Source organism: Hyperoodon ampullatus (assembly GCF_949752795.1).
Source record: "Hyperoodon ampullatus genome assembly, chromosome: 10".
Classification (NCBI taxonomy): Eukaryota; Metazoa; Chordata; class Mammalia; order Artiodactyla; family Ziphiidae; genus Hyperoodon; species Hyperoodon ampullatus.
Window position 1 is genome coordinate 18,456,267 of NC_136923.1, and position 27,113 is coordinate 18,483,379.

Sequence of the window (27,113 nt, forward strand, 5' to 3'; positions counted from 1 at the left end):
TATCTCAAGGGATCTTTTGAGAGCTTTACTATTTCCAAGTTTGTATCAATTCATTTTCATTATTGAGTGCCTATTATTTATAAGGCCCAATATGTTCTAAAGCAGTGAGACTTGTGCTTACAATGGGAAAAAAGTTGGGTATGTGGTAATATTAAAGGGAGTCAGCTCTATAGTATTTTAGAGCTTGGGCTCAGTAATCAGACTCACTTGGGTTTCAATTTCCATTGCACCACTCACTAGCTGTGTAATCCTGTGCAAACCATGGGGATATATAAAGCCTAGTTCACGGAGCTGTCAGAATGGGGAAATGAGATCATTATAAAGGATACGGTGCAGTGCTGGCACACAGTGAGTATTCAGTCAATTCAGTTAATTCCTCTGCCACCCAAGGAATGGATGAATGTGTAAAGAGTGCTCTTTAAACTGTTTTACATGTAACCTCTTTGTCTTTATCAAAACTCCTAGATTTAACTGAATGATTTTTATTTTGAATTTTTTATTTTATTTTATTTACTCCTGTTAATATGCTTTAATGAGTCTTAATTAATTTTCAAGACTCATAAAAAATTGGAGGTTGAAAAGGCTTTTGAGGTTATCTGGTCCACTGTCCCCAGAGATGACTTTCACCCATCTTCCACTGATATTTAAACCCAGGAAATAAAAACATTTCCTGGACTATTCTAGTTACTGGTGGAATAACAGGAAATAAAATGAGAGGGAAGGAAGGCCAAGGGAATATGCACGGGAGGAGGGAGACTAGTGAGAGAGGCATTGGGAGAGTATGACCAGCATAGAGTAAAAAGGGGAAATACAAGGAAGAGAAGGAAAAAAGACAGAAAAGAGGACCTCGATTAAGTGTAAGGAGAAAAGTGAGAAAATGAAAGAGGGGAAAGTACAGAGGCATTGCAATTCGTCAATTGCAGGCACTAACTGTGTAAGAGTCAGACATTCTGGGTTTTGGTAATTGTAAAATGCATGATCATAAGACATATTGCTTAATCTCTGTGAGTCGTGTTCTTCGGAGTTCGTGGTGTAGATTAAACGAGCTAAGTGGGATGGACGCTCTCTAAACGAGAGAATTCTGTTTAAATAGGAGCTAGGAAGAGGAGAGAAAGTGGCAGAAAAAGATACAGGGAGAGGGACGTGTAGGGGGAGAAGGAGGAGATAGAAATCGGTAGAGACAGACGGAGAGGGAGAGGGAGAAAGGGGAATTGTTGACAAAGCAGGTGAGAACTAAGGAAAACCACAGTAACGATGCTTCTGTGGCTACTGCGGTGACGGCTCCAACACACGGAACACTGACAACTTGCCAGGTATGTTGTTAGAGCTTTACATGCATAATTTCATGCTGTACTCACATCATCTCTACGAGTCTATGTTCTAGCGTCATTTTATAGAAGAGATATCTTAAGTACAGAGAGGTTTTGTAACTTTACCAAGGTCTTACAGCTGCGAATTGGAGAGAAGGGATTCAAACGCGGGTCTCTCTGCCTGCAAAGCCAATGTTCAAATCATCTCTAAGAAACTCCAAAGAGGCTTGGTGGGTCTAAGGCGGACTCCAGCCCAGGTTCTTCCAAGTTATGCCCTGGGTTCAATTTCTGCGCCCAAAGGCTCATTCACCACGTTCCTTCTCCACCTCCCCACTAACAGCGTCCCTTCTCCACGGAGATCGCCGTGGGGCGGGACTTCCTTTCTCACGCACGAGCACTTCCGCCTCGAGCCGGAAGCGCCGTGCCTAACAGAAGGGGTACCGGAGCGTGCGGACTTCTTGGAGAGTCTGAGTGGCAGGACTGCGACTGCTGCGAGAGTGACCGACTTGGGCACCAGAGTCCGGCGTGGTGATGCTGACCCCGGCGTTCGACCTTAGCCAGGACCCCGACTTCCTGACTGTCGCCATCCGCGTGCCCTACGCCCGGGTCTCCGAGTTCGACGTCTACTTCGAGGGGGTCGACTTCAAGTTCTACGCCAAGCCGTACTTTCTCAGGCGAGTTCCGGGTGCCTGGCTCCGGGAAAAGCGTGTTTTGGGGATTCATTTATACATTTATTCACTCATTAAATAACTGCTTATCGAGGGAGGATGAAAGAACAAGAGAGCACTTCTCAGCATCACCACTACGTTTTCCCGAGGTCCCTGCAGCACGTGCTGAGGAAGCGAACTCTTCCAGGCGTGCGCTCTGGATGTTGCAGAAGCTCATCCTTAAACCTTCTTACATCCCCGCCTGGAAGAGATTCCGGAGCCACTGTAAAACGTGGAGTTTGGGAACATATCGCCTTTCCATTTTCCGTCCTGTTGCCCTAGTTATTGCCCCTTTTTCTGTTTTCTTTTCGCTCTGCGTTAGTCGTCCTTGCCCTGGGACGGCGCGCGCTGACTTCCCAGCTGACCTGTCCATTTGACTTTTCTCAGTCCACGTTCTGTTCCCCGACCTCTTGGCTGACCGCTCTCTATTCCCTGAAATTTTCTCCTTCTTTGGCCCCGCCGACGCCAAAGTCGTCTCGTTCTCCTACCTCCTCGTTGTCTGCTTCTTCTCTGTTTGGTTTTGCCCCTTCATTGTGGTTGTCGTCCCCCAGGCCTCAGGGAGGGACCTTCAGCACTTGTCTGTTTGCATTTTTCTCCTTGAAGAACCGTAACCGCAGTGGTAACAGCTAACCCCTTCTCCTCCCCTTTCGTGTGGCGGGCAAGCAGTGCGTGTAAGTGGCGGGTTAAGTACTTGTGTGCATTGTCTCATTTTACCTGGACAGCGATCCTTAGAGACAGGCATTATTATTAGCCCCATTTTAGAGAGGACACAGCCAGATTATTCTTACTTAACGTTGTCAATACCTTGTTCTCTCCTTTCCGCCGAGGGAAAATCCATTCTCCTCATCTTTCTCATTCCAGCCTACCTTTCCTGCCCAACTAAATACTTTCCCAGCACAGACATTGCTCTTGAGTCGAGCTGGTTCCTTCACTGGGCCTGAACCAGTTTTTTTTTTTTTTTTTTTTGCGGTACGCGGGCCTCTCACTGTGTGGCCTCTCCCGTTGCGGGGCACAGGCTCCGAACGCGCAGGCTCAGCGGCCATGGCTCACGGGCCCAGCCGCTCCGCGGCATGTGGGATCTTCCCGGACGGGAGCACGAACCCGTGTCCCCTGCATCGGCAGGCGGACTCTCAACCACTGCGCCACCAGGGAAGCCCCCCTGAACCAGTTTTGCTCAGGTATCTATTAGGCCTTAACTTAATCCACCTATTTGAATATATTGCATTTCCCTACTTCTTCACTCTTCCGTTCTTTCGCGTGATTTATCGAGCTCATGGTATAGTCCAGACTCTGTTTTTGGTATTGGGGATGTGGTGGTGTCTTACGTAGTTTTCATTCTAGTGGGGAGAGAAAAACAATAAACAAACAAGTAAACATATAACTACAAATTGTGGTAATTTCTCTGAAGGAAAGTAAAGTGCACTGATAGAGAATAAAAAGGAGCCTGGGTTTACACAAAGTGGCCAGGGAAAGCCTTTCTGAAGAGGTGACATTTAAGCCAGAACATGAAGAATGGTTAGAAGACGATGATGGTGTTAGCAAACATTTATTGACTTTTTACTTCAGGTTAGTGCTTTATGTAAATTATCTCACTTGATTTTAGGACAGTCCTACAAAGTAGGTTCTGTTATTTACCCATGTTACAGATGAGAGCGCAGAGGCTCAGAGAAAAGATATTAAATGAGATAGGATTGTAAAATAAATACAATACAATAAAAATTTCAAAATAAAAGCCACTTGCTTAAGTTTGGGAGTTTTGATGAATACAAAGTAAATGGACATGTGTGAAGCAATTTAAAGAGTAGTTTTAATACCAATTCATCCATTCCTTGGGTAGCAGAGGCTCGGGAGTTGTGGGTCTGAGCACACTTAAAGTTCTGTGACTTTTGGCAAGTTATTTAGTCTCAGTTTCCTAATCTGTAAAATGGGACTAATATTAGTGATCTTAAAGAGTTGATGTGAGGATTGAGATAATACATGCATGATCCTTATTACTGTGCCTGGTAATTTTGTGTTCAATAAATGGTGGGTATTATTATTTATTAAGAGCATCTTACTGTTGCAGTTGTCTGCTGCCAAATAACCAGTCAAACCTAATGGTGTAAAACAACAATCATTTAACTCCCTCTCCTGGTTTTTGTGCCTTAGGAATTTGGTATGGGCTTGGCTGAGCTGTTCTGGCTTGCGGTCTTTAATTTAGTTGTAGTCACATGGTGGCTAGACCTGGGACAGGAAGGGCTGAAGCAACTGGGGACTGATAGGGTGGGTGGAGCAGGGAATCTCTCCTCGTGTGGTCTCAGGACCTCCCTGTGTGCTCTGTTTTCATGGTCTAGTTTGTGATTCCTTCAGGGAGTTGGACCACTTCCATGATACCTGAAGGTTTTAAGAGCAAATATTCCAGGGAGCAAGGCAGAATCCATGTCATCTTTTATAACCTAACCTCAGAAGTCACAGTGCCACTTCTATATTATATTGGTTAAAACAGTTCCAGAAGCCCCCTCACTTTTAAGGGGAGGGGACATAGATTGCACTGTTGGGAGAAGTGATGTGAGATGGGCCATCTTTGGAAATACAGTTTGCTACAGTATACCAGAGATGGATAAAACCTCACCCCTCTCCTTGAGGAATTGAGAGTCTAGCAGGGAAGGCAGATCTGTGAGCAAATATGATTTCACCATCATGCATTACGAATCTAACTCTATAGTTACAAAGGGTTTAGGAAAAGGGAGATGATAATAATAGTTTACATTTTCTGAATGCTTGCCTACTGTACTAGCCACTAAGCTTTTTGCATTATCCTTTCTTCCTCACAGTAACCCTAGGATAGATTCTGTTATTTTTCCCTTTTTATAAATGACGAATATGAGCCTTGAAGTTAATGAACTTGTACCAAGAAAGTTACAGAGCCTAGTAAATGGCACAACTTGGACTTAAGTCCACAAATGGACTTAATTCAGATTCTGAGAGTAAAGTTAGTGTTTGTATGCATGATAACAAACTAATTTATTCGTAACTGAATCTTTAGGCTGAGTTTAGAAGAGATTTTTGTTTGGAAAATGTGTTGTAGCTTCAGGAAACATTGGGATCAAAGGTAGGTAGGTTGGAAAGCCCCGGACCTTTTGGGGTCTGCCAAGTTTGATGATGATGATGATGACGGTGATGATGTTAGAATAGGTAGCATGGAGGAGGGGGGTGTGGGAGGAAAGGAGGTTCATATTTGAAGTTTGGAGTGGAATGGAGCTGGCCTCATATGTAGTACTGGTGAGTTTAAATTATCTAGTCAGTATCAAGGCAGCCATAGAAGCTTTTTAAATAGAAAAGTGACAATCAAATTTCTGTTTTAGAAGAATTCTTTTCGGGCCTCAGTGGAAGACTGACTGACCCAAGGTAAAACTGCAAACAGGGAAATCAGTTCATGTCCTTTAGTAGGAAAGAGGGGGAAATCCCCGTATAGTATTAATGAGATATGAGAAAAACACATTTGCTTTCTGCCTTTTTTTTTTTTTTTTTTTACTACTTAAAAGTAGTAGTTTGCCCAATATAAACAGTTGGTTTTGTTGGTTCTTTATTCTTTCTCATTTCTTGATTATTTTTTTTTTTGGAAGTTAATTAGTACACTTTTATTGAGCCCATGCTGTCTCAGGCACCAGGTATATAAATAACTCTCACTAGGAAGGGAAAAAACTATAACAGTAATGATATCTAACATTTATTGTGGCTTTTCTTTTTAAGTGCTTTATCAGTGACGAGCGCCTATTCAAACAGAAAGATGAGTCATCTCTGATTTCTTTCTTCTTAGCTAGAGAAGAAATGTAAGTTATTTAGTTTGTAAAATTTAAATGCTAGGATTATCCTTTTAAAATTGTTGATTTCGGTGGTTGATGTTTACTATCACGGATGGTCCCTTATGATGCTTTGTAATTTAAGGACTTCATGAGACCTTTTATTAAATCTGCAGATTAACCCTTCCTGGAAGAATTGTAGAAAATGGAAACGAGCAGGGATCCTATGCTGCAGATAAAGGTATTGCCTTTGGAATTTTTGTTAGTTTTTTTTCTTTGGATTCTTCCTGTTGGAGTAGTTAAATAATAATCTCATGTACTATGGGGACCTTTAGGTGTGTGGCAAGTGCAATCTGCCCCTGTCACTCTTTATTGTTTCTTAATGTCCAGTGCCTGTTATTCATGGATTTTTAACAATTACAATTTCCTCAGTCCTTTAAAGTACTTCACAATATTCTTTAAAGTAAAGTTCAATTAGTTATATACTCTGGCTTTGCTTTCTAGAAGTTTCTAGAAGTTACTTCCTACTTCCTACTTCTCCCTCCATTTAGTAAGTGTTTAAAAGTTAGATTGTTGGAGGTGACTGATTAGAAAAGATGTGGATAATTTTTGTAAGTTGTGAGTCGAATGTTTCTTGTATAATTTTCTTTTTCTTTTTAAAAATTAAAAAAATTAATTTTTTTATTGAAGTATAATTGATTTACAATATTGTGTTAGTTTCAGGTGTACAGCAAAGTGATTCAGTATATATATATATATTCATATTTATATATATATGTATTCATATATATATTCTTTTTTCTTGTGCAATTTTCAATCTTAGAATTTAATTACATGTAGGTGAGAGAGAAACTGTCCATAGGGGGCATTTAAAGGCTGATTGAATTTTCTACTGCTATTTGATAAGCCCTTCATTTCAACTCGTCTTGAAACCATTTATTTTCCTTCTGTAGAAACCACTGGATTTTCCTTTGTCACTGGATCTGGAGTAAGAATAAACTTTTGTACTGTTGTGTGATTTATTCAGTGACTATTTATTGACCTCAGTGAACTAGGGTAAGGGAGGAAAGATGGGATGAAAGAGTTAAATGACAAAGTTCTAACCCATAGCACAATATAACTAATGTGGTAATAAAGTATAATGAAACTGCCTTTCTAGGTAGTAAATCTGCTTTTAATTTCAGGAAGTTGCATACAGAAGCAAAGTTATTACATCTTGAAAGTACATGGGGGTTTAAGAAGGTTGTATATGTGGAAATATTTGGGTTTAGTTGTAGCTGATACATTAGAATATGGGTTAAGTGCACTGAAAGAGGTAAACTGTTTTACAATGTAAGAGTAATGAATAATGTAATCCATTCATAGGCAAGCCTAGATGAAGCTGATAAACCCAGTCAAGGAAAGAAAAGGAGTACACAGATGGAATTTGGGTCTGCGTTAGACAGACTTTAGGGATATATCTCTTGAGATATCAAGAACTTTATCAAGCCGTCATTGCTTTATTTAAGATTTCATGTATATTTGGAACTGCTGCTATTCTTCATTGGATTAAATATCCTGATTTTCCCCCCCGGTCCAGAAATAAATCTTATGAGTAGCTACGGCTAACCCTAAGCTATTGCCTTCTCAGGCCATTGCGGTTTTTGTTTTCTGCGATATGTGGGCCTCTCACTGTTGGGGCCTCTCCCGCTGCGGAGCACAGGCTCCGGACCTGCAGGCTCAGCGGCCATGGTTCACGGGCCCAGCCGCTCCGCGGCATGTGGGATCTTCCCGGACCGGGGCACGAACCCGTGTCCCCTGCACCGGCAGGCGGACTCTCAACCACTGTGCCACCAGGGAAGCCCAGGCCATTGTGGTTTTGACTTGAACCTTTAATATTATAAATAGGTGAAGGTGATACTGGGTAGGATTTAAGCATTCTGTGGCTTTAACAGATTAATTTCTCATAGAGGTGACAGCTGAATCAGTGGTTCTGAAAAATCTTGTTTGAGCCTTTTTCACTAACTATATAATAAGGGCGTAATTTTGGAACTCTATGTAATAGACTTACAGTTTACCAAGATACCTGTTTCTTTTTTTTTTTTTTTTTTTTCTGCGGTACGCGGGCCTCTCACCGTTGTGGCCTCTCCCGTTGCGGAGCACAGGCTCCGGACGCGCAGGCTCAGCGGCCATGGCTCACGGGTCCAGCCGCTCCGCGGCATGTGGGATCCTCCCGGACCGGGGCACGAACCCGTATCCCCTGCATCGGCAGGCGGACTCTCAACCACTGCGCCACCAGGGAGGCCCGATACCTGTTTCTTTACTGTATTTGTGAAGTCTTTGAATTTTTAAATCTAGCTAAGCATAAAACAAATTTATCTTTAAGGAATTTTTACCATTCGATTGCCCAAAGAAACTCCTGGCCAGCATTTTGAAGGGCTGAACATGTTAACTGCTCTACTGGCACCAAGAAAATCCAGGACTGCAAAACCACTTGTGGAAGAAATAGGTATGTTTATTGCCTTTGGGAGGAAATACAGGTAAACAAATATTTGGAATGCTGTGTGTTTCTAGGGGAAAAGGGATATAGCAAATAGGAAATTGGAGAAAATACTTCAGGTGACAAGATAAGGAAGTCATGTGACACCATGTGAAAATAGTTCATTTGCTGACACATAATTTAAAGACATAAACAACTCTATTGAACCTGTAGGTCAGTCATGTTTTGGGACGAATTGAAATAGCATCTCTGTGTTTGGCAAAATATTGGCCTCTTGAGCTAAAATCAGAAGCTTACAATTCAGTGTAGTAAATATAAAGTGAACACTGCCTAGGTCAAGAAATGGAACATTTCCCACATCCTAGAATCCTACCCTGGTTATTTCACCCTCCTTCCTCTCCAAGGTAACCACTACCCTCAGTGTTGCCTGGTTTTGAATTGTATATATAAGTCATACAGTAGGCGTTGTTTGCTATCTGCCTTCTTTCACATAACATTTTTGTGAGATTTATCCACATATAGCTGAAATCTGTTTTGCTTTCATTGCATTTATTATTTATGCATCCTGCTACTGATGGAACTTTGGGTTGGCTCCATTTTTTTTTTTTTTTCACTAATAAGAATAGTGAGACTAGGGGTGGGCGAAATAAGTAAAGGGGATTAAGATGTACAAACCGCCAGTGACATAATAAGCAAGCCACAGTGATGTAATATACAGTGTAAGGAATATGGTCAATAGTAGTGTAATAACTTCGTAAGGAGACAGATGGTGATCATTTCATAATGTTTGCCAATGTCAAATCATTATGTAGTACACCTGAAAGGAACCTAGTATGGTACATTAACTGTATTTCAATTAAAGAAAAAAAAAGAACAGCGGGGCTATTCATACCCTTACACGTGTCTTTTGGGCTACATGCGCAGGCATTTTTTTCCTATACTTTTTCTTCCCCAAGTTGTACCTAGGAAATCCAATGCTTTAACAAATTAGTATGTCACACATTTAGGTGCTTCTGAGGTTTCTGAGGAAGGAGTAGAAGATGACGATGAAGAGTTTGATTGGGAAATTGAACAGTCCCCCTATGAAGAGGTACCAGAAAGTACTTTGAATCCGGAGTGCCGCTATGGGTTTGGAAACTTACGCTCAGGAGTGTTTCAGCGGTTACAGGTACGTTTTTCTAAAAGACTTTGGTATATACCAAGGGTTTTACTATTTGCGTATTTTAATTTCAGTTCTGCTTATACCTGGAGGTTTTTTATGAAGATTGTAGGAGGTGACGTATTTAGAGCACAAACCACAGCTCCTTGTACGTAGTCGTTACAGGGACGTTCCCTCCCTTCCGTTGCACTGGCTGTGCTGCCCAGTCTCACTGTGCTTACACGTGGAAGGCGTCCTGGTTTTTTCCACTTCATTTGTTATTGTAGACATGAAGTTTCCAAAATACAGAACAGAACCCCTCTCTCATCATACTTCCTGAAAAGCTTTGTTTTATACCTCTAAAAAATGAAAATCGTATACTTGTGGCTTGATGTCTCTTCTGTTTTATATGTAAATGAGACAGAATATTCCTGGTGAGAATGGGTTTGTGGCTTTTGATGAAATTGTTTAGTTCTTGATATACAGTAGGCACTTTTGTTTATTTGCTCTTGATGGGGTTTGAATGTAATCTCTTGTTAAAATCTGATCATTTGTCAGTTAGACTAAAAAGGAATGACATTACTCTTTCTGTTCCTCAAACATTGTAGTAAATTCTACTTCATGAATGAAATGGAGATTCTGGATTATTTTCTGTTTACTTTGTACTATAGAAAACAACATAATGGGGTCTTAATTTTTTTTTAATGAAAGAAATGGTGGCGAACAGTTTTTTATTTTAACTTCATCCCTGTCTGGGTAGAGGATGTTAAACCTGCTTAGCATGTGGTTTATTATAGTAAGACATATTTGAGTCTGCTAAGGAAAGTTAAAGGACCTATGTTTTAGTCCCACTTGTACCTCCGTTTAGATTTCGGATGCAGGCCAGTTATTTGACCACAAATAAGTTTTGTCTCCTCTTTGTAAAATAGGGATAAATTTGCTCACCTACCTTATAAGGCCATTTAGAAAATTTAAGGAGATGCTACATTGTGAAAACTCTTTGACAAAAAGAATAGAATGCTAGAAAGACCTCTGCCCTTGAGAAATATAAAATGCTCTCAAGGCTCCTTAAAGGGAACAAAATTGGGAGTTACCTAAGAGCAAATATTGCTGATGAGATACTTCGTTCAGAACCTTATGTTTTTCTGCTGAGTTACGGTTTCTCTGTATTCTCTCTCCCTAATCACATTCCCAGGTCATCTCTGAGGTAGTAAGAGTAGAGTCAGTTTCTTCTACAGCAGAAACTACAGCAAATGGATCTTAATTGTTTGGCCGAGAGTAGTTTATAGTCAGTCTATTTGGGGATTACCCATCTAAAGCTATAAAGGAATGAGAGAGGGAAAAAAAAATATATATATATATATATATGTGTGTGTGTGTGTGTGTGTATATATATATATATATATTCATATATATATATATTCTTTTCAGATTCTTTTCCCTTATAGGTTATTACAAAATATTGAGTATAGTTCCCTGTGCTATACAGTAGGTCCTTGTTGGTTATCTGTTATATATAGTAGTGTATATATGTTAATCCCAAACTCCTAGTTTATTCCCCCACCCAAGACCTTTCTCTGCTAGTAAACCAGCTAGAGGAAACTGAGACCACTATTGCATAAATAAGAGCTTTGAGAACATCTATTTTAAAATGATGTGTTTAAGAAACCACTGTTTTCTCAAATAGTGAGAAAATGTTTTCTCACAAGTTTATAGTTTCTCTGGTGCTGCCTTTGGATGAGAAAATATCCATAAAGTTTTGCTGACTGCTCATACTTTACTAGTATTTTTAGTCTCTTTCCACCACCACCCCTTTAAATGAAATATAGCTTCATTTTTCTCTGATGATAAAAGTGATGCGTATTCATTATGAAAGTACAATATAACAAAGAAAGTAAAACATCATCCATAATTCCAATACCCAGGTATCTTCTCTGAATTGAATCCTTTAACCCTTTATTGGGGGAGAGGGTATAGTCCTTCATATTTTTTTTTCCCACCAGCCATTTACACAGGGTTGGCTTGTGAGCGTCTGTATTTTATACTGATGCTGAGATGGAAATAAAAATATGTGTGCTGAAACAAATTCTCTGTCACCCCCTCCCCATACAGACACGTGCGCGTGCGTGTGCGCGCGCTCGCTCTCTCTCTCTCTCTCTCTCTGTCTCCTTTCTGAAGTTGCTGCCAGCCACAGGGCGCCTTTGGAAAGCTGCTCTGGCTGCTCCAAGTCAGGGCTTCACAGCAGGCTCCTGGTGACAGTGGCTGCCAGCAGCAACAATCCTAGAGTCTCTGGTCTTTAAATAGCTCTCCTAGCAGTGACCTTAGCAATGCTTTCAAAACAAAGAGAATCACTTTCACCCGCTGTAGCGTGTCATTTCTCATCCTCTTTTCTTCCTTCCCTTTGGTTGACAGATGCCTTAGACTGATTTCACTACCCCAAGCTAACTTCACTTTTTAGTTCCAGTTTCTCTTGAGGGTCCAGTGGGCACAGGGCCGCTGCGGATGATTGTGCGGACAGGCCTGGGTGGGGCTTGCACTGCTGTGGACGTTCACGTTCTGCGGGGCACGAGCTGCACAGCTGTGTGGACGCCCTGAGTCTGGAGGCGGGGGGAGGAGGGGGAGAATTCTCTTCTGGCTGTTGAATTCTCGCTCCCACGGGAGCAGGGGCCTTGTCTGTATGTTTATTTCCAGGTCTCCGGCCCCCAGAGCAGTGTCTAGCCCAGGGCAGACCCTCACATGCTGTTTGCTGAACGAGCAATTTGAAACTGAACACCAGGCACGGTGCTGGGGGTACAGTAAGCAAGAAGACAGACCAGATCTCTGCCCTCATGGAAGATTCTAGTGGAGAGACAGATAGTAATCATTTAAAGGGCAAATCAACAAGATAATTGCAGATACAAGTGAAGGAGAAGGGGGTGATGTGAGAGCTGGGGCAGGGTGGTGCTGTTTTAGCCCGGAGGCCCCGAGAAGGCCTCTTGGAGGAGGTGACATTTGCTGAGTCCTGAATGACGAGAAGGGTGCTGTAAGCACAGAGACTCAAGTGTTCCAGAGAGGGCAAGAAGTCTGGTGTGTGGCTCCTGTGTATTTGAGCCAGAAGGGGAAGGTAGGAGCTGAGGTTGAAGTACAAGACAGCAGCTAGATTCTGCAGAGCTTTGAGCCATGGTAAGAGTCTGGGTTTATTCTTGGTGCAGTTAGGGTTTTGAAATGCCTGGGGTTACTTCGGTCCAGTTACCCTCTGAAATGTGAGTCTGAAAGATTATACCCAGTTGTTGACCTTGTATCTGGTCCAGATGAAGTAATGAAGCAGGACATTTTAATCCTCCCTGGCTCCCCAATTTTTTTTTTTTTTTTTCTTACTACTTGCAAGTGAGGCAGCTGAAGAGGAGGGAGGGTATGTGCTCTCAATAGGAAGTCAGCCCCTGAACAACAGGGAACAGCAGTGGAGCAGGGAGTCAGAGAGAAAGAGAGAAAGAACCTGACGTTCTTGAATGATCACACCCTGTACTTAGGCCTTGCTCATATTAGTTCAGCCTATGGGAGACAGAATGCTGTCCCCCACCCCTGCCCCTGATGTCCACGTACTGACCCCATGTACTAAGTATACGGTGAAAGGGACTGTGCACATGTGATGAGGCTGAGGATCTTGCGATGGGACGATTATCCTGGATTATCCAGGTGGGCCCTGTCTAAGCACAGGGTCTTTACTAGAGGGAGGTAAGAGAGTCAAAGTGAAAACAGAGAAGCAAACGCATGATGACGGAAGCCGAGGGAGAAGGAGCCTTGTGATGAGGGCCTCCCCGGCCGGGAGTGAGGACAGCCAGCCTCTAAGGTGGAAAGGGCAGAAAAGCACACGGCCCCGCGGAACGTGCGAAAAGGAACCAACCCTGCCTTCGCCTTCGTTTTAGCCCAGTGAGACTGACCTTGGACTTGTGACCTCTAGACCTCTACGTTTGTGTTGTGTTAAGCCACATTTGTGGCAGTTCGTTACAGCAGCAAGAGGAAAGTGGTCCCAGCCTTGTGACGGAGGCGCGTCTCGTTTGTTCACAGTGAAGATGCTGAGGCTCAGAGAGGTTGCACAATTGGACGGGACCTGGCTTTTAAATTCAGAGTTTGTCTGACTCCAAAGTCACGGTTCTTCTACCTCATCAGGCTGTTTTCAGAAATGTGTGTGTGTCGTGGTGGGCAGGAGGCAGGGAACTCCTTGGGGCTCGAAGGAGGAAACAAATCCGGGGACTGGAGGCTGCTGGGGGGAGGGACTTGGGGTCCCCGGGCAGGAAGCGGCTCTGAGTACTCATCCAGCGGAGGGGCGTCCTGCGGACACAGCACCGTCCTCGTCTCCCGCAGGGCCCGCATCACTGCCCCTCCTGGCGCTGTGGCTGAGGAGCTGATGCCAGGCAGGTAAGGAGGCAGAGAAGCGAGGAGGAGTCCAGACTGTCCTGCTCGGGGGAGAGATGCTTCTGATGGGTGAAACTAGAGCTCTGAAAGCGTTTTCCCATGGAAGCATTGCTGCACGCTTGTGAACTTTGTATTGTGAATGCTCTATTTACAGTTTATTTTGAATTGAATAAACTTGCGGGCTGCCCCGAGAATCTGTTATTTATCATAGTATGTCTATAGGAAAATACATTCTGAGTCTTCCAAAAGTAAATTGTAAAAGAACTTTTGGAATGCAAATTTTCCTAAGCTTGGGGACAGCCAGTGATCTGATTTTTGCCCAGAATGTTTGTACTTAGAAGTATTAAGATGTTCTGGATGTGACTTCCAAAAAGTTCCCTGGGCCCCTTCTTTGTGTACTAGAATGTGCTTATATTAAATGTTGTTGATGTTACTTGAGCTCAGTGGATTGTGATAGCGATGAGAGATTTTTTTTTTTTTAAGTGCAGAAATTATGATTGTGTGGGGAGTTCTGTATCCTAGTCTCTCCCTGGCCGATTCTGTGTAGCTGGTTTCATTGTAGTGATTTTGCTGTGCTATAGCTGTCGACTTTAAGCCTGGGTATTAGGCACTAACCTACCATTCAGTTTACAAGTCTGTTCTAATGGTTTGCGTCCACAAGTGTCTATCAAGTTATTTCCCTTGACTTCTTTTCAGCTAATAGTCTCCAAGCTGCTTCCGGTTTGCCTACTATCCCTTGCAGTTGGTAGTAGGAAAGGCAGACTGAAGAAAGAAAAAAAGATAGAGCTTTAGGAGTACTTTGCATTGTACAAAGTTTCTTTCCTTCATAATTCTGATCAAAAGAAAAAAGACCATTGTGGTATTGTAGGTGGTTTTACTAATACACCTGTTTTCTGTAGGGTTGGGCTTAGGAAACAAGCCATATAGCAGTATGTATTCATCCAGGTGAAGATGATTACAGTAAGGTTGACTATTACTTGGTATTGGATTTGTAAATTTTCAAGTGGAAAGTCATATCTATCAAAATTGCCCTTAACAATTCTCGTTAGGGGTGAGAAGGGACAAAGAAATAAGGACAGAGCCCAGAGTTGGCTTGACCTTGGGGGTGTCGACTGGATAGCTCAAGGCGAGTATTTACAGGGACATGGAAGTTACCAAGTTTTGGTTTGCTGACATGGCGCCCCTGGCAGCAGCAGCTGTGTCTTGGGTCTAGAAATTTATTTCAACTTGCCTTTCATAACTTTCAAATCTCTGGGAGTAAATGGGGGAGTGAATGCAGAATTAAATGTTCCTGTTTGCTTGCAGAGGATTATTCTGTTTTTCATGTTAAACTTTTATAGCCTTAATCTATGTTAATCAGTTTGTTTGTTTTAAGGATTAAATGAAATAATTGATGTGGAAGCTTCTAACAGGGCCTGGCAGGTAGTAGGTGTCTAACAAACATTTGCTGGATTTGAATCTAAATGTCACAGGTGGTATCACGGCTCACCGATCCATTAGATTCTTCCTGTGTTTGGGCATTTTGTACAAAATGAGATTTTTCACGGCTAAAATAGGAGATAGCAATTATTCTTTCTTTCCTGGGTGTTCTTAGGATGAATTGAGTGATGTTATCGATCTAAAGGATCCAGATTCCACCCCTGCAGCCGAACGAAGGCAGAAACGCCTGGCTGCTGAGCTGGCCAAGTTTGATCCTGATCATTATCTGTGAGTATTGAGGGTTCTTTTTTTTTTTTTGAGGATTGAATAATTTACTTGACGTTGAGTATGTAAAAATTTTTTGAGTATCTTTTTAGCTGTTAGGTATGTGCTTTTTTGGACTTTAGAATTTAGTGATGGCTCACAACCTTAGTTGACATTTGAATTAACCTACAACTGTTATACCTCTGTGATCTTTGCAAGATACTGTTTTTCATTACCTCATTCCAGTGCCAGAGAAGTCTTTTAATGTACTTTGAGTTTTTTCCTCGCCAAACTTAAAAATAGAACATTGCATTCATGAGTATAGGTACCATTCCTTTCAGAAGATTCTTTGTTGTGATTAATGGTATATATAATTGAAAACATGTTTCAATTTCTTTTAAGAATTTGAATCTACATGTTCCACGTTTCTTGGCTGATCAAGGGTTTTCCCAACACTTTCATCCACTGGCACCTGTAATCGAGGATCTGTTTCAAATTAACAAATAACTGTTCATTGGGGTAGGGTATAAACAAAATCTATTTTTAAGTTTTGCTGTATTTCCCACCTGCATTAATTGTGTCTTGAGCCATCATGTGTCTCTGTCAGGCTTATATTTGTCTAAGGAACCGATCTAGTTAATGGGTAGGTAAATAATCACTTGCCTCGGAAAGATTGTGATGTCTCTCATTGGCCTCGATAGCAGCACTTCTTTCAAGGAAGTGGTTGTCCCCGGGCCTCTTTGGGTACTTGGTGGCTTTCCTAGGATGTGAGTCGTGTTTTGATGTAGACCTCAATTATTATTCTTCCCAAGATTTTTTTTTTTTTTTCTTCTTTTTGCGGTACGCAGGCCTCTCACTGCTGTGGCCTCTCCTGTTGAGGAGCACAGGCTCCGGATGCGCAGGCTCAGCGGCCATGGCTCACGGGACCAGCCGCTCCACGGCATGTGGGATCTTCCCGGACCGGGGCACGAACCCGTGTCCCCTGCATTGGCAGGCGGACTCTCAACCACTGCGCCACCAGGGAAGCCCAGGGCCCACGATTTTTAAACGGTTATATATGCAGCTATCACCATCATATTCCCTTATACTTGTGTAGTGCTCTCAGCTTGTCAAGTGCTCTTGTGTGATTATTTAATTCAGTTTTCACAACAGCTGAGGAAAGGAGGTTAAGGGACTCATCCAAGGTCACACCACTACTAAGTGGCTCCGCCAGGACTTGAAAAGAGTCTTTCCATTTGTCATTTTGTATTTCCTTTTCTTGCACACTATTTCAGTTTAACGGCTGTTGCTCTTGTGATTAACATTCTATCTCCTGTGACACAGTGGGAGACTAATTGGAATGGCAGAAATATATCCTGTGATGTGCAAATGGGCTGAGTGATGTGTAGTGATGAATGGGGGAACTCTTCGACATCCTGAGGGAAGCTGAATAAGAGCAGGCTGGGTTATATTTTGGAGGACATCTGGGAGATTCAACTCCATTTACATTGCCATTTCTAATTACCTTTATCTCTCCAATTGTGATTTTAAAGGTCCACTGAAGAATAATTTGAAGAAACGCATTTAAAATCATGCTGAATATTTAAAGCAGAAAAACTTCATTGTCACCAAATTTCCCGGGCAAGCATGAAAACAGATTGAACTTTTTTACAAGACAGAAATTTCAAGTGAGAGGGAGCTTAATTAGCAGAACTGCCTATCTCTTCTAAAACTCGAAGTGTAGCGATATGGCCTGAGAAAATTAAGAAATTGGAATGTATACTTAGCAGTGTGATATTAGAAGCAGCCCTTATTTTTCTCCATCTTCTGGTTCTTTATCCAGAAAACCACATTTTCTTTAATAGTATGCATGAAATGTTCTTCCCATTTCTCCAGGAAGATTTTTTTTTACACGAGTGGCTTAAATTTAGTCACGGGCAAGTTGGAGAGTGGGTGTCAGGAGATAAAGGTTCCTTGTGACTTTTCTGGTAGGAATAAGACTTCGGCTAATTGTCATTTTTGCGTTACTCATTATTTATATTAGCTGACTGACTCACCCAAATATATTATATTAAATGAAGTGCAGGCAAAATTCTTTTAAATTTTCAATTAAATTTTTTTAGCTCAGTGCTTTTTTTGTTGTTCTTAATGGTTAGTACAGTGGAAGAAAAAGTTTATTGTAAATTCTTATCTACCATGCAGACAATACATTGCATGCATTGTGTTAGACATTTATATCAATATATGTAAATGGGTAATACATAATACATATATATGCCAGTGTAATACATACTATAAAATATATTACATTAGCATAATATATGACATTTTCAAGTTGTTTGACTTGTCCTCACAAGTCATGATGTCTCTTCATGTTGTCGGATTTTTTAGGAGCTTAAGGAAAACTAATTTTAATTTCATCCTAAGCAGAAAGGTAAATTGACTATATACAAAAATGTACACATTTTAAAGGTACCTATAAATGACTTCAGATTATTATTGTTTTTAAAATACTCTGTTGTAAAGTATGGGTACCAGTGTGTGATTTTTTTTTTTGCCCCCTATGTTTTGTAGCCCAGCAGAATGCTGGGCATATAGATGAGCCATAAATAATTATTTTTTTTTACTATCCATTTCTTGCCATTTATAATTCCTTTTGAGTATTATTTTTACAGTAAAATATGTTGAAGGCATCTTGAAACATTCCTTCATAGTCCTTTCCCTTTTGCTTATTATAGCTAAGTTTTCATATTTCTCTTGCTGAGAGTGGTGGTTTTTTTTCCTTCCCAGGCAAAGTGTTTTTTAATTGTTGGCATATTTTTTACTTCAACCAGTTCATAAAATCTCATTTATTTCCTTCTTTGGGAGAAAGTAAAAGAATTTAGTCAACATTCAAAATACCTATGAGATAAGAAAAGGGACAAAAATGATCGTATAGCATTTGGGGTGCCTTTTTTTTAGAACAAGAGAAGGCCCTCTTTATTTGTTTGTTTATTTTTTATTGAGGTATAGCTGATTTACAATATTATATTTGTTTCAGGTGTACAACATAGTGATTCAAACTTGTTATAGATTATATTTCATTTAAAGTTATTAAAAAATATTGGTTATATTCCCTGTGCTGTACAGTATATCTTTGTAGCCTGTTTATTTTATACATAGTAGTTTGTATCTCCTAATCCAGAGTGTTAAGTAAAATTGTAATGTACAGTGCTGTACATTTGTTAAAGAAGATGATAGACTGATCAGGGTTCTGGATTTACTGAGGAAATCTCAAAATGACTAGTAATTAGAAGGCTGAGAAGAAAATCATCTGCTTCGCCTGATCCTGATAGGAATTGATCTTGGGAATTACTATTTCAAGATAATTGCTGTTCAGTTTTGTCCAATATGTGCCTTATGTCCTCAGTCATAAAAATGGAATGTTTGTATTGGTTAATAGCTTGGGTTTCAGACTGAGACTTCAGTGGATCCAAATTGTGGCCACACTTCTTACTGGTTCTTTGACCTTAACCATGATATACAATTTTTCTGACCCTCAGTTTCCACTCATGTAAAAGGGGAGTATTAATAGCACCCCTGGCCTATGGGGGTGGTGTGAGGCTTCAAGGAAATTATTGATGAAGAGTACTTAGTGCAGTGCTTGGCACATCAAAGAACTCAGTAAGTTATCTGTGATCTTTCTAATTTTAAAAATATTTCAGGGACTTCCCTGGTGGCACAGTGGTTAAGAATCCACCTGCCAATGCAGGGGACATGGGTCCGAGCCCTGGTCCGGGAAGATCCCACATGCCACGGAGCAGCTAAGCCCATGCGCCACAACTGCTGAGCCTGCTCTCTAGAGCCCGCGAGCCACAACTACTGAGCCCGTGTGCCACAACTACTGAAGCCTGCATGCCTAGAGCCTGTGCTCCACAACAAGAGAAGCCACTGCAATGAGAAGCCCACGAACCGCAACAGAGTAGCCCCTGCTCGCCACAACTAGAGAAAGCCTGTGCGCAGCAACGAAGACGCAACTCAGCCAAAAATAAATTAAATAAATTAAAAATTTTTTCAATATCTCAGTTGAAAGAAAAAATATTTAAGGTCACAAAACTGTGAGCTAGGAACTCTAATTTACCAAAACAGCCAGTGTCTTGAGGTTCTAATTACCTGAAATATAAATGAATTTTCCACCATGAGTTATACTTTTTGTCATTCTTTTCCCAAGAATATCAGTTTCCAACTTTGAGTGCAAGACCGTATAGTTTCTGAATAAGTGTCCTCCAAGAGTATATTTTGAATGTAGCAGTTATTTTCCTAGTTAAAACTGAGAAAGTAAAGTGTGGGAAAATTAATTTTCTGTTCTCTACGAAGGTTGCTTTTGTCTTTTGCAATAGTTTTAAATTAAGGAACTATTAAGATTAGCATAGCTAAATAAAATAGATTGCATCATGGAAGGAAACATGAGTGCACATGCTAAAAAATAAGGGGTGTGTGTGTGTGTGTGTGTGTGTGTGTGTGTGTGAGAGTGACATCTGTGGATATGTAGTATCCTAAAATCTTCTCATGTGTTTATTTTTTGTTGGTGGAGTTAAAAGATGCTTTCCTTTAACTATAACCTTACAAAAATCTGTGATATTTGCAAACCTCGCACAAGCCCTAGGCTTCAGTCCATTGTGTGTTCAGATTCACTTCATCCCACATGGCTGTGGTACAGGGCATGGGACTTCAGAAGGGGACTGGTCTTCTTTTGTACTTTCTGTCCAAAGAGATCACAGATGTCAAATATCTCTTTAGTCCAGTGTTTACTTTTTATTTATGACCATTAGTAACCACAACGAAAGTAAGAGCAGTGCTCAGTCTTTCCTTGAAATGTACTTTTAGTCTGTATTTCTAGTGCAGATGTGATGAGTTAAGGTAAAATTTTAAAAAGTAAAAATGAGCCTAACTCTGTGTAACTAGCCCCTTCATATATATATATATATATATATATATATATATATATATATATATATATATATATATTTTTTTTTTTTTCCCAGAGCTGACTTTTTTGAAGATGAGGAAGTTAAACAGGTTTTGGAGTATAATCCTTGGTGGATTGATCTGTATTCAAAAATGATGGCTTCTTTGGGAAAGAGTCAGGAACAAGAAAATCTTGCTGTGTTAGGTAAGAAACTCAAAATTAGGTCATTTGTTTACTGCCTTTCCTAAGCACACAATTATAATTGCCTCATAGAGTGAAGATATTTTGATTTGCTAATTTTGGAAGTGGGTCTTCATTCCCAGACTGGGAAATGCCACTCAATAATTACACTTATTTGTCTTGGAAAATTCTTTTGGAATATGTTTTACTTTTGAATCATTGGGGTCTTTTAAATTTTTTTAAAATTTTTAATATTTTTATCAAATTTAGGGACACTAACACAGGATATTTGTAGTTGTTGAATAATCTACTTGAGAGATCTGACTATACCTCTGTGGCAAGGGTATTTGAATATTAGAATTGGTGAGAAGAGATCCAGTTTTCAATCCCTTTGTCTGTGAATGAATTTGATAAGTTCTTCCTAGTTTTTTCACATGTGGTTTCATGTGGAAGCAGAACTAATTATCTTCCTTTCTGTACCTTACAGAGAGCAGGTGGGCCAGTTTTTACCAGCGAAGGCTGAGCTGGGGGGTTTTATGAGCCACAAGAGACTGCTGTGCCATATTTAATATGAAGCCAAATGTTCTACACAGAGTCATTTCTTAGATGGGCATTTTATTAACACCTTCTCTAAGTGGGAGGTTGGTGTGTTAAGTCTGTAAATTAGAATTAAAACAATTTCTAGTAGGTCAGTGTTTTCTGTTATACTGATTTAGCTTTTAATTATATATTAAAAATACTACACCTAGACTTGTGGTGTGGTGGTATATACAAATGCTGAATTTGTATATACAAATCAGTATTGGTATATACAAATCACTTTGTAGTATATACAAATGCTGAATTTTAACGCGGTATACTTGAAAATTATATAATAAAAAGTATATATATTAAAATTTTTAAAGTTTATTCTATGCAGTATTTGAGAATGAACAATTTTACTACGCCCCCCCCCCAAATTTAGTGTTTAAATGAAAGGAATACACACACACACAAACACACACACACACACGCAAATACGTTAAATGGAATATAGAATTTCCCCACTCCAAATTCCTCTTCTTGAAAGTAATCACTATAAACAATTTGGGGTATTTTTAATGCATATCCTGACATCTAAATATTTGCTTTAAGAAATGTATACACATAGATTCATATACACTCTCTTCTCACTGCTCTCTCCAGTTTGTAGTGTATGTTGTACATCTTTCATCAGCACTTACAGTCCTACCTTAGGCTTTTAATGCCTGCCTAGTGTTCTGTTGTATATTTGTGTCATGATTAATGGCCATGTGGTCCGTTTACCACTGGTGGGCATTCAGGTTGTTTACAGGGTTCTGCAGTTGTCTTCTTTGACCACTCATTCTGAAGTAGCTGTTGCAGCACAATATTTTGATCCTCTGCATAGCAATGTAATAGCCTGCTATTTGCTCTATTTCTAGAGCCTAGAAAGAACCTGTTATGTAATAGGCACTCAATAAATATTTGTAGAATAAATACTGCAGTAAATATTTTTGTTGTTAGGTTTCATTAGATCTCTACCAGGTTGAAAAATTGCCACTGTAATTTTTTGGAATGGACTCTATATTGCACAGCGCAAACTCATTTATAAATAATGATTCTTGATTACATTGTTTTCGACAAATCCTTGGTTTTGTATTTGATTTGAGTTTAAGAATCTTTCAGAGACCTCCCACATCATGTAGGCGAATTTTCAGGTACGAGATTGCTAACACAATTTAGATAGCTAACTGTATATGCCATGTGGATCTGCTCAGAAAGTTTGCTCAAACTTAAATCATCAGTGCTCTCTAGTGAATCATTTTCCCCAGTTTGGGTTCAGTATTTTACTGAAGTGGTCTGGGGAGGAATTGGTGGTTGTGTAGCTAAGTTTTCTGTCCACAAGGGTGCGCTAGTTGCCCTAAAAATCAAGAGACGGCATTACCTTTGATTTGAATTTTAACTTGCTCTGCTTTGATCAGTTGCAGCTTGTTCTAGGTCCTGTTTTCTGTGTCAGCCGTGCTTTGAGTTAGTTCTCTATGTGTAATTTTAACAGAAGGTTAAGCCAGTCGGTGCCTTTAACCATTGGCCTTCCTGACCCTTTATCTTTATCCGACCTGTGGCATATATCCAGACTGGTGCTTCAGGCACACTCATATTCTGCTAGCTATTACGGTGATTCATTCTAAGAATCACCTTTAAAAACAGCAAGGGCATGTGATAAAGGTAGAACAACTTGAATTCTGTGTTGTACAGAAAGTACCTCTTGTAAATGTGCCAAGTATCAGGTTATGCATAGAAGGTAAATATGGGTTTCTGGGTTTAATGCCTTGCTCCTCCACAGGCTGGCTGTGTGACTCTGCAACTTCTCCAGGTTGCTGTGGAAATCCTGTACCTACCTCACAGAGTTGTCATGAGGATTGAACTAGACAATGTACTTAAAATCCTTAGCATACTGTAAGTGTTGGAAATTGTCATCATAGAGTAAATCAGTGGCAGGAGAGCCAGGAATTGACTAGCTTCCTTTTGAAATCATAATTTTTATACATTTACACAGCTTTAAGGGGAACTTCTTTAACATGATTCCTCTTTCAGTTTCTTTTTCTTGTTCAAATATTTGAGACACCCAGAATTGGAGGCATGAATTGAAGTGTGTCGAACCCGGCTCAAGCAGGAGAGAAAAGAAATAAACCAAAAAATAAACCTTAAAGTTCTCAGCTCACTCAAGCAGCGTGATGCTGCTGTAGTTTTCCCCTCCCTCCTCTTCCTCTTTTTTTCTTCTTTGCCTCCCAGGCCTTCCTCTCTGTCACTGCAGTGGCACGTTGCCAGGTATATATAATGGTGCAGGTGAGGGGTGCACCTTTGATTCCTCCTCATCAACTGTTAAGCTGGATTGTCTTGATTTCCAGATAAGCCTTAGGTAGTGAACTTTGCCCCCCATCTTTGCCTTGCCAAAGACAAGGTTATGACACTTGTCATTTTCATCGTTGCCCTGAGTTACAACATGGAGACTTTCATTGCCATCTTCAATTTTGTAATGATCTGGATCTTCCTCCCCAAAGGCTTGTAAATGGAAGTGTTAAATGCTGTACTCGCACTGAGCTCTGGTTTCACGAGGATGGACTTCCCGCATTTCCCATGTTGTCTCTCAGTGGTTAATCTCAGCCCAGGAATCTTGGCACACGATTGCTTGTTATGACACCACATAACATTTATAGTCAATGAACTTCCTACCAGGGACATCCTGTTTGGCACCAGTGTTTGCAGAGCTGTCAGCATCAGCCCTGAAAGCTGCAGCACTGTGGAGCTGCCCATGTGGGCCAAGGGTTTGAATGGAGCACATTTTCTTCTGATTCCCTTGATCTGTTTCCAGAAAGTGGACAATGCTATGCATTTGCATTCCTCTGAGAGGAGCCAGATCATGGATGATTTAATTGTTGACCCATGGAAGACAGGGATGTTTGGGAGGGGAATTAGGCAGAAGAGAAGATTTAAAAGTAACAAAACGAAGTGATGTTCTAAGTGAAGTGACAAGGTCACTTTCCACTTTGATGGGAGCCCCTGGGTAGTCCTCAAATGTTTTGATGGGGTTTTTCATGTTGGGAGTTGGTCCTGGGCCCTTTGCTTCAGTGTTAGGGCACCAGTTTCTTCCCCAAATGAACTGAGCTTTAAGCTGGCTTTTGTTTGACTGTAGATTATGTATAGAAGTATAATTAACCGAATGTTGTGAACTATTAATATATAGCAAAGTTGCTTTGTCGGGTAGCTAAGTCATACGAATGCTTGACAAATGTTACTTGTGGTGGCAATCATCCAAGTATTGCTGGCACCGTGTCTGTAGTTATTTCTAGTGTTGCTGCTTGGTTAGACCTGATTGTGTGCAAACCTCTCCAAGATCCCCTTTGGGTGATATTATTTACAGCTCTAATAAAAAAGGCCTGGGGGAGCTCAGACTTTTGGTTTCTCTCGTGATTTCCCAGGCTGTTGTTATTGTTATTTATGATCTCTGGTTTCTTTGAATTTCAGAATTTAAATACTTCTGTGTATTATTAATGAAGTACTTAGGCCAAAATGGAACTCAAAACCACTCAGAAAACGGTGGTGGTGTTTCATTTTCTTTTAATTTTTAAATTTTATTTTATTTAATATATATATATATATATATATTTTTTTTTTTTTTGCGGTACGCGGGCCTCTCACTGTTGTGGCCTCTCCCATTGCGGAGCACAGGCTCCAGACGTGCAGGCTCAGCGGCCATGGCTCATGGGCCCAGCTGCTCTGCGGCATGTGGGATATTCCCAGACCAGGGCACGAACCCATGTTCCCTGCATCGGCAGGCGGACTCTCAACCACTGTGCCACCGGGGAAGCCCTATATATATATTTTTTAATTTTATTTATTTTTTTGGGGGCTGCGTTGAGTCTTCGTTGCTGCACGCGGGCTTTCTTTAGTTGCGGTGAGCGGGGGCTACTCTTTGTTGTGGTGCACAGGCTTCTCATTACAGTGGCTTCTCTTGTTGTGGAGCACAGGCTGTAGGCGTGTGAGCTTAGTTGCTCTGCGGCATGTGGGACCTTCCTGGACCAGGGATCGAACCCGTGTCCCTTACATTGGCAGGCGGATTCTTAACCACTGAACCACCAGGGAAGTCCCAGTGGTGGTGTTTTAAAGGAAAGTTAGGGGCGCCCAGCATTCAAGAATTCAGAAGAGTACATTCAAGTCGGCCTTCCTTGTGTGTACAGTTGTGGGAAGTGACCCGTGACATGTGGAAGCACTTACTTGTGGGTCATGTAACATCAGAACCCACAGTTCCCAGGTCATCCTTTACAGATCATTGAACACATACAGGTGTGATGACCAAAGAGTAAGGAATAAACATGTGGATGAGATGATGTGTCGTTCAGCGGTTCTGGGCACGCTTACCTTGTGATTCAGACTTCCATGGAAGCAGAAGTCTTTATTAACCAACTAGGATCTAAAGGCTTTTCCTCTAGTGAGATACTGTGGTCACGGACACCTGGCACTTTCCTATTAGCTAAACTAATGAACGTCTCCAAAACTGTACCTAAGGGAAGGAATACTGTCTCAGCCCTTCTAGGGGTCTTCAAATACTCTGTGAGATAATACGTTCTTCATGTAGTGAAGAAATGTTCCTTCTTACAGTTTCCTTACATCAGACCACTTTAAGTGAACCGAAAGCTTCTCTTTAAATTGAGAAATCTTCATACGAGCCCCGTAATGGGACACTCAACACCCAGTTGATCTGTCACGTGAATTTCTTTTCTGAATGTCAGTCTTTAAAGAATGCTTCACTTGACACTCGCCTGCACTAAGTTTAAAAATATACACATTTCTTTATATTGCTGGCCAGCAAATTAAATAAATACATTCACATAGTTATTTGTTGTTTATGTAAGCAATGCTTGTACAAATACATTTAAAACATTTTTTTAAACATAGGGTTTTTAACATGGTTGAAAAAAATACATATTTTATGTCAAAACCTTGTTGTTATTGGTTTTTTTTGGCACTAAATGTATTTTAGTGAGTAAAGGAATATTGCTTCTCGTAATATCAAGTAAGTGTATTTAAGATTTTTTTCCCCCAGAGGATAGGCTGCTAAAAAGTGCTGGAAGGAAGCCTTACAGCTAAAAGAAGCCATGTTAAACTTAAGGCTCCTAAGAGAGTACAGAAGTGAGTTTGGAAAACGATAGGTGAAAAGGGACCATTATGTGGGAGTAATCAGTCATATTCTTTTCCTTCTGGCTTTTGCCCAGTTGTGATGAACAGAAGGGCAATCTTTTGTTGAGCAGAGACAGAAAGGGACTGGGACTTGACTAGGTATCAAGAGAGTGCTTTGGGAATATTTTAAAAGGCAGTTTAGTAATTTTTGGTCTCTGAGAAGGTGTCAGAGACACGTGTCTTTTATTAACCCTTCTAAAAAGAGGCTTCCTGAGTTAGAGCTGGGCTCATGCCCACTTGGCTAGCGGCCGCGTTTCCTTTCCTTCCTTGCCCCTGGGTGTGGTCATGAGACTAGGTCTTTGATGATGGGCAGTGAGTGGCAGTGCTGTGTGCGCTTTCTGGATCAAGTCTTTAGAAAGGAGGTGTTTGTCCTCCTCTTCTGCTTTCCCATGGGTTGGAAAATTTTAAAACCTGGAACAGCATTTTGGACCATAAATGGAAGTCATATGGTGGAGACTCTGATGCCCACCCATCCTGGATCGTTCACTCTGATTAACGGCATGAGAGAAAAATTTCTGTCTTGCTGAAACCACCGTATTTTGGGTCTGTCTGATACAGCAGTTTAGCCTGTCCTGACCTGCATATAATGGACAATTCTAAAACCTGGAGAAAAAGGCTTCCAAGTTATTTTGGCATTACTTTGATATGCACTGGCACTAGAAGCTGAATGCTCCTCTTGACTGGGTTGGACAGCTTTTAAAGTGAATTTGAAAGTGGTTGTCTGATAGGACATGGAAGGAAAATTAAGGATTACTTTGCAAGGGAAGAGATCG

The 27,113-nt window shown here is 40.8% G+C and overlaps 1 protein-coding gene across 1 annotated transcript in view; it reads left to right on the forward strand.

The window, feature by feature from the left end:
• Positions 1–1,841: 1,841 nt before the first annotated feature.
• Positions 1,842–27,113, forward strand: part of SHQ1 (SHQ1, H/ACA ribonucleoprotein assembly factor) — a gene marked incomplete at both ends in the record, with an annotated part of 88,387 nt that continues 63,115 nt past the window's right edge. The window contains 6 exons of the mRNA XM_079712577.1: positions 1,842–1,984; positions 5,976–6,040; positions 8,165–8,287; positions 9,286–9,446; positions 15,406–15,518; positions 20,498–20,625. Of these exons, the coding sequence (XP_079568703.1) occupies positions 1,842–1,984; positions 5,976–6,040; positions 8,165–8,287; positions 9,286–9,446; positions 15,406–15,518; positions 20,498–20,625 (733 nt within the window). The remainder of the gene's footprint in view (positions 1,985–5,975; positions 6,041–8,164; positions 8,288–9,285; positions 9,447–15,405; positions 15,519–20,497; positions 20,626–27,113) is intronic.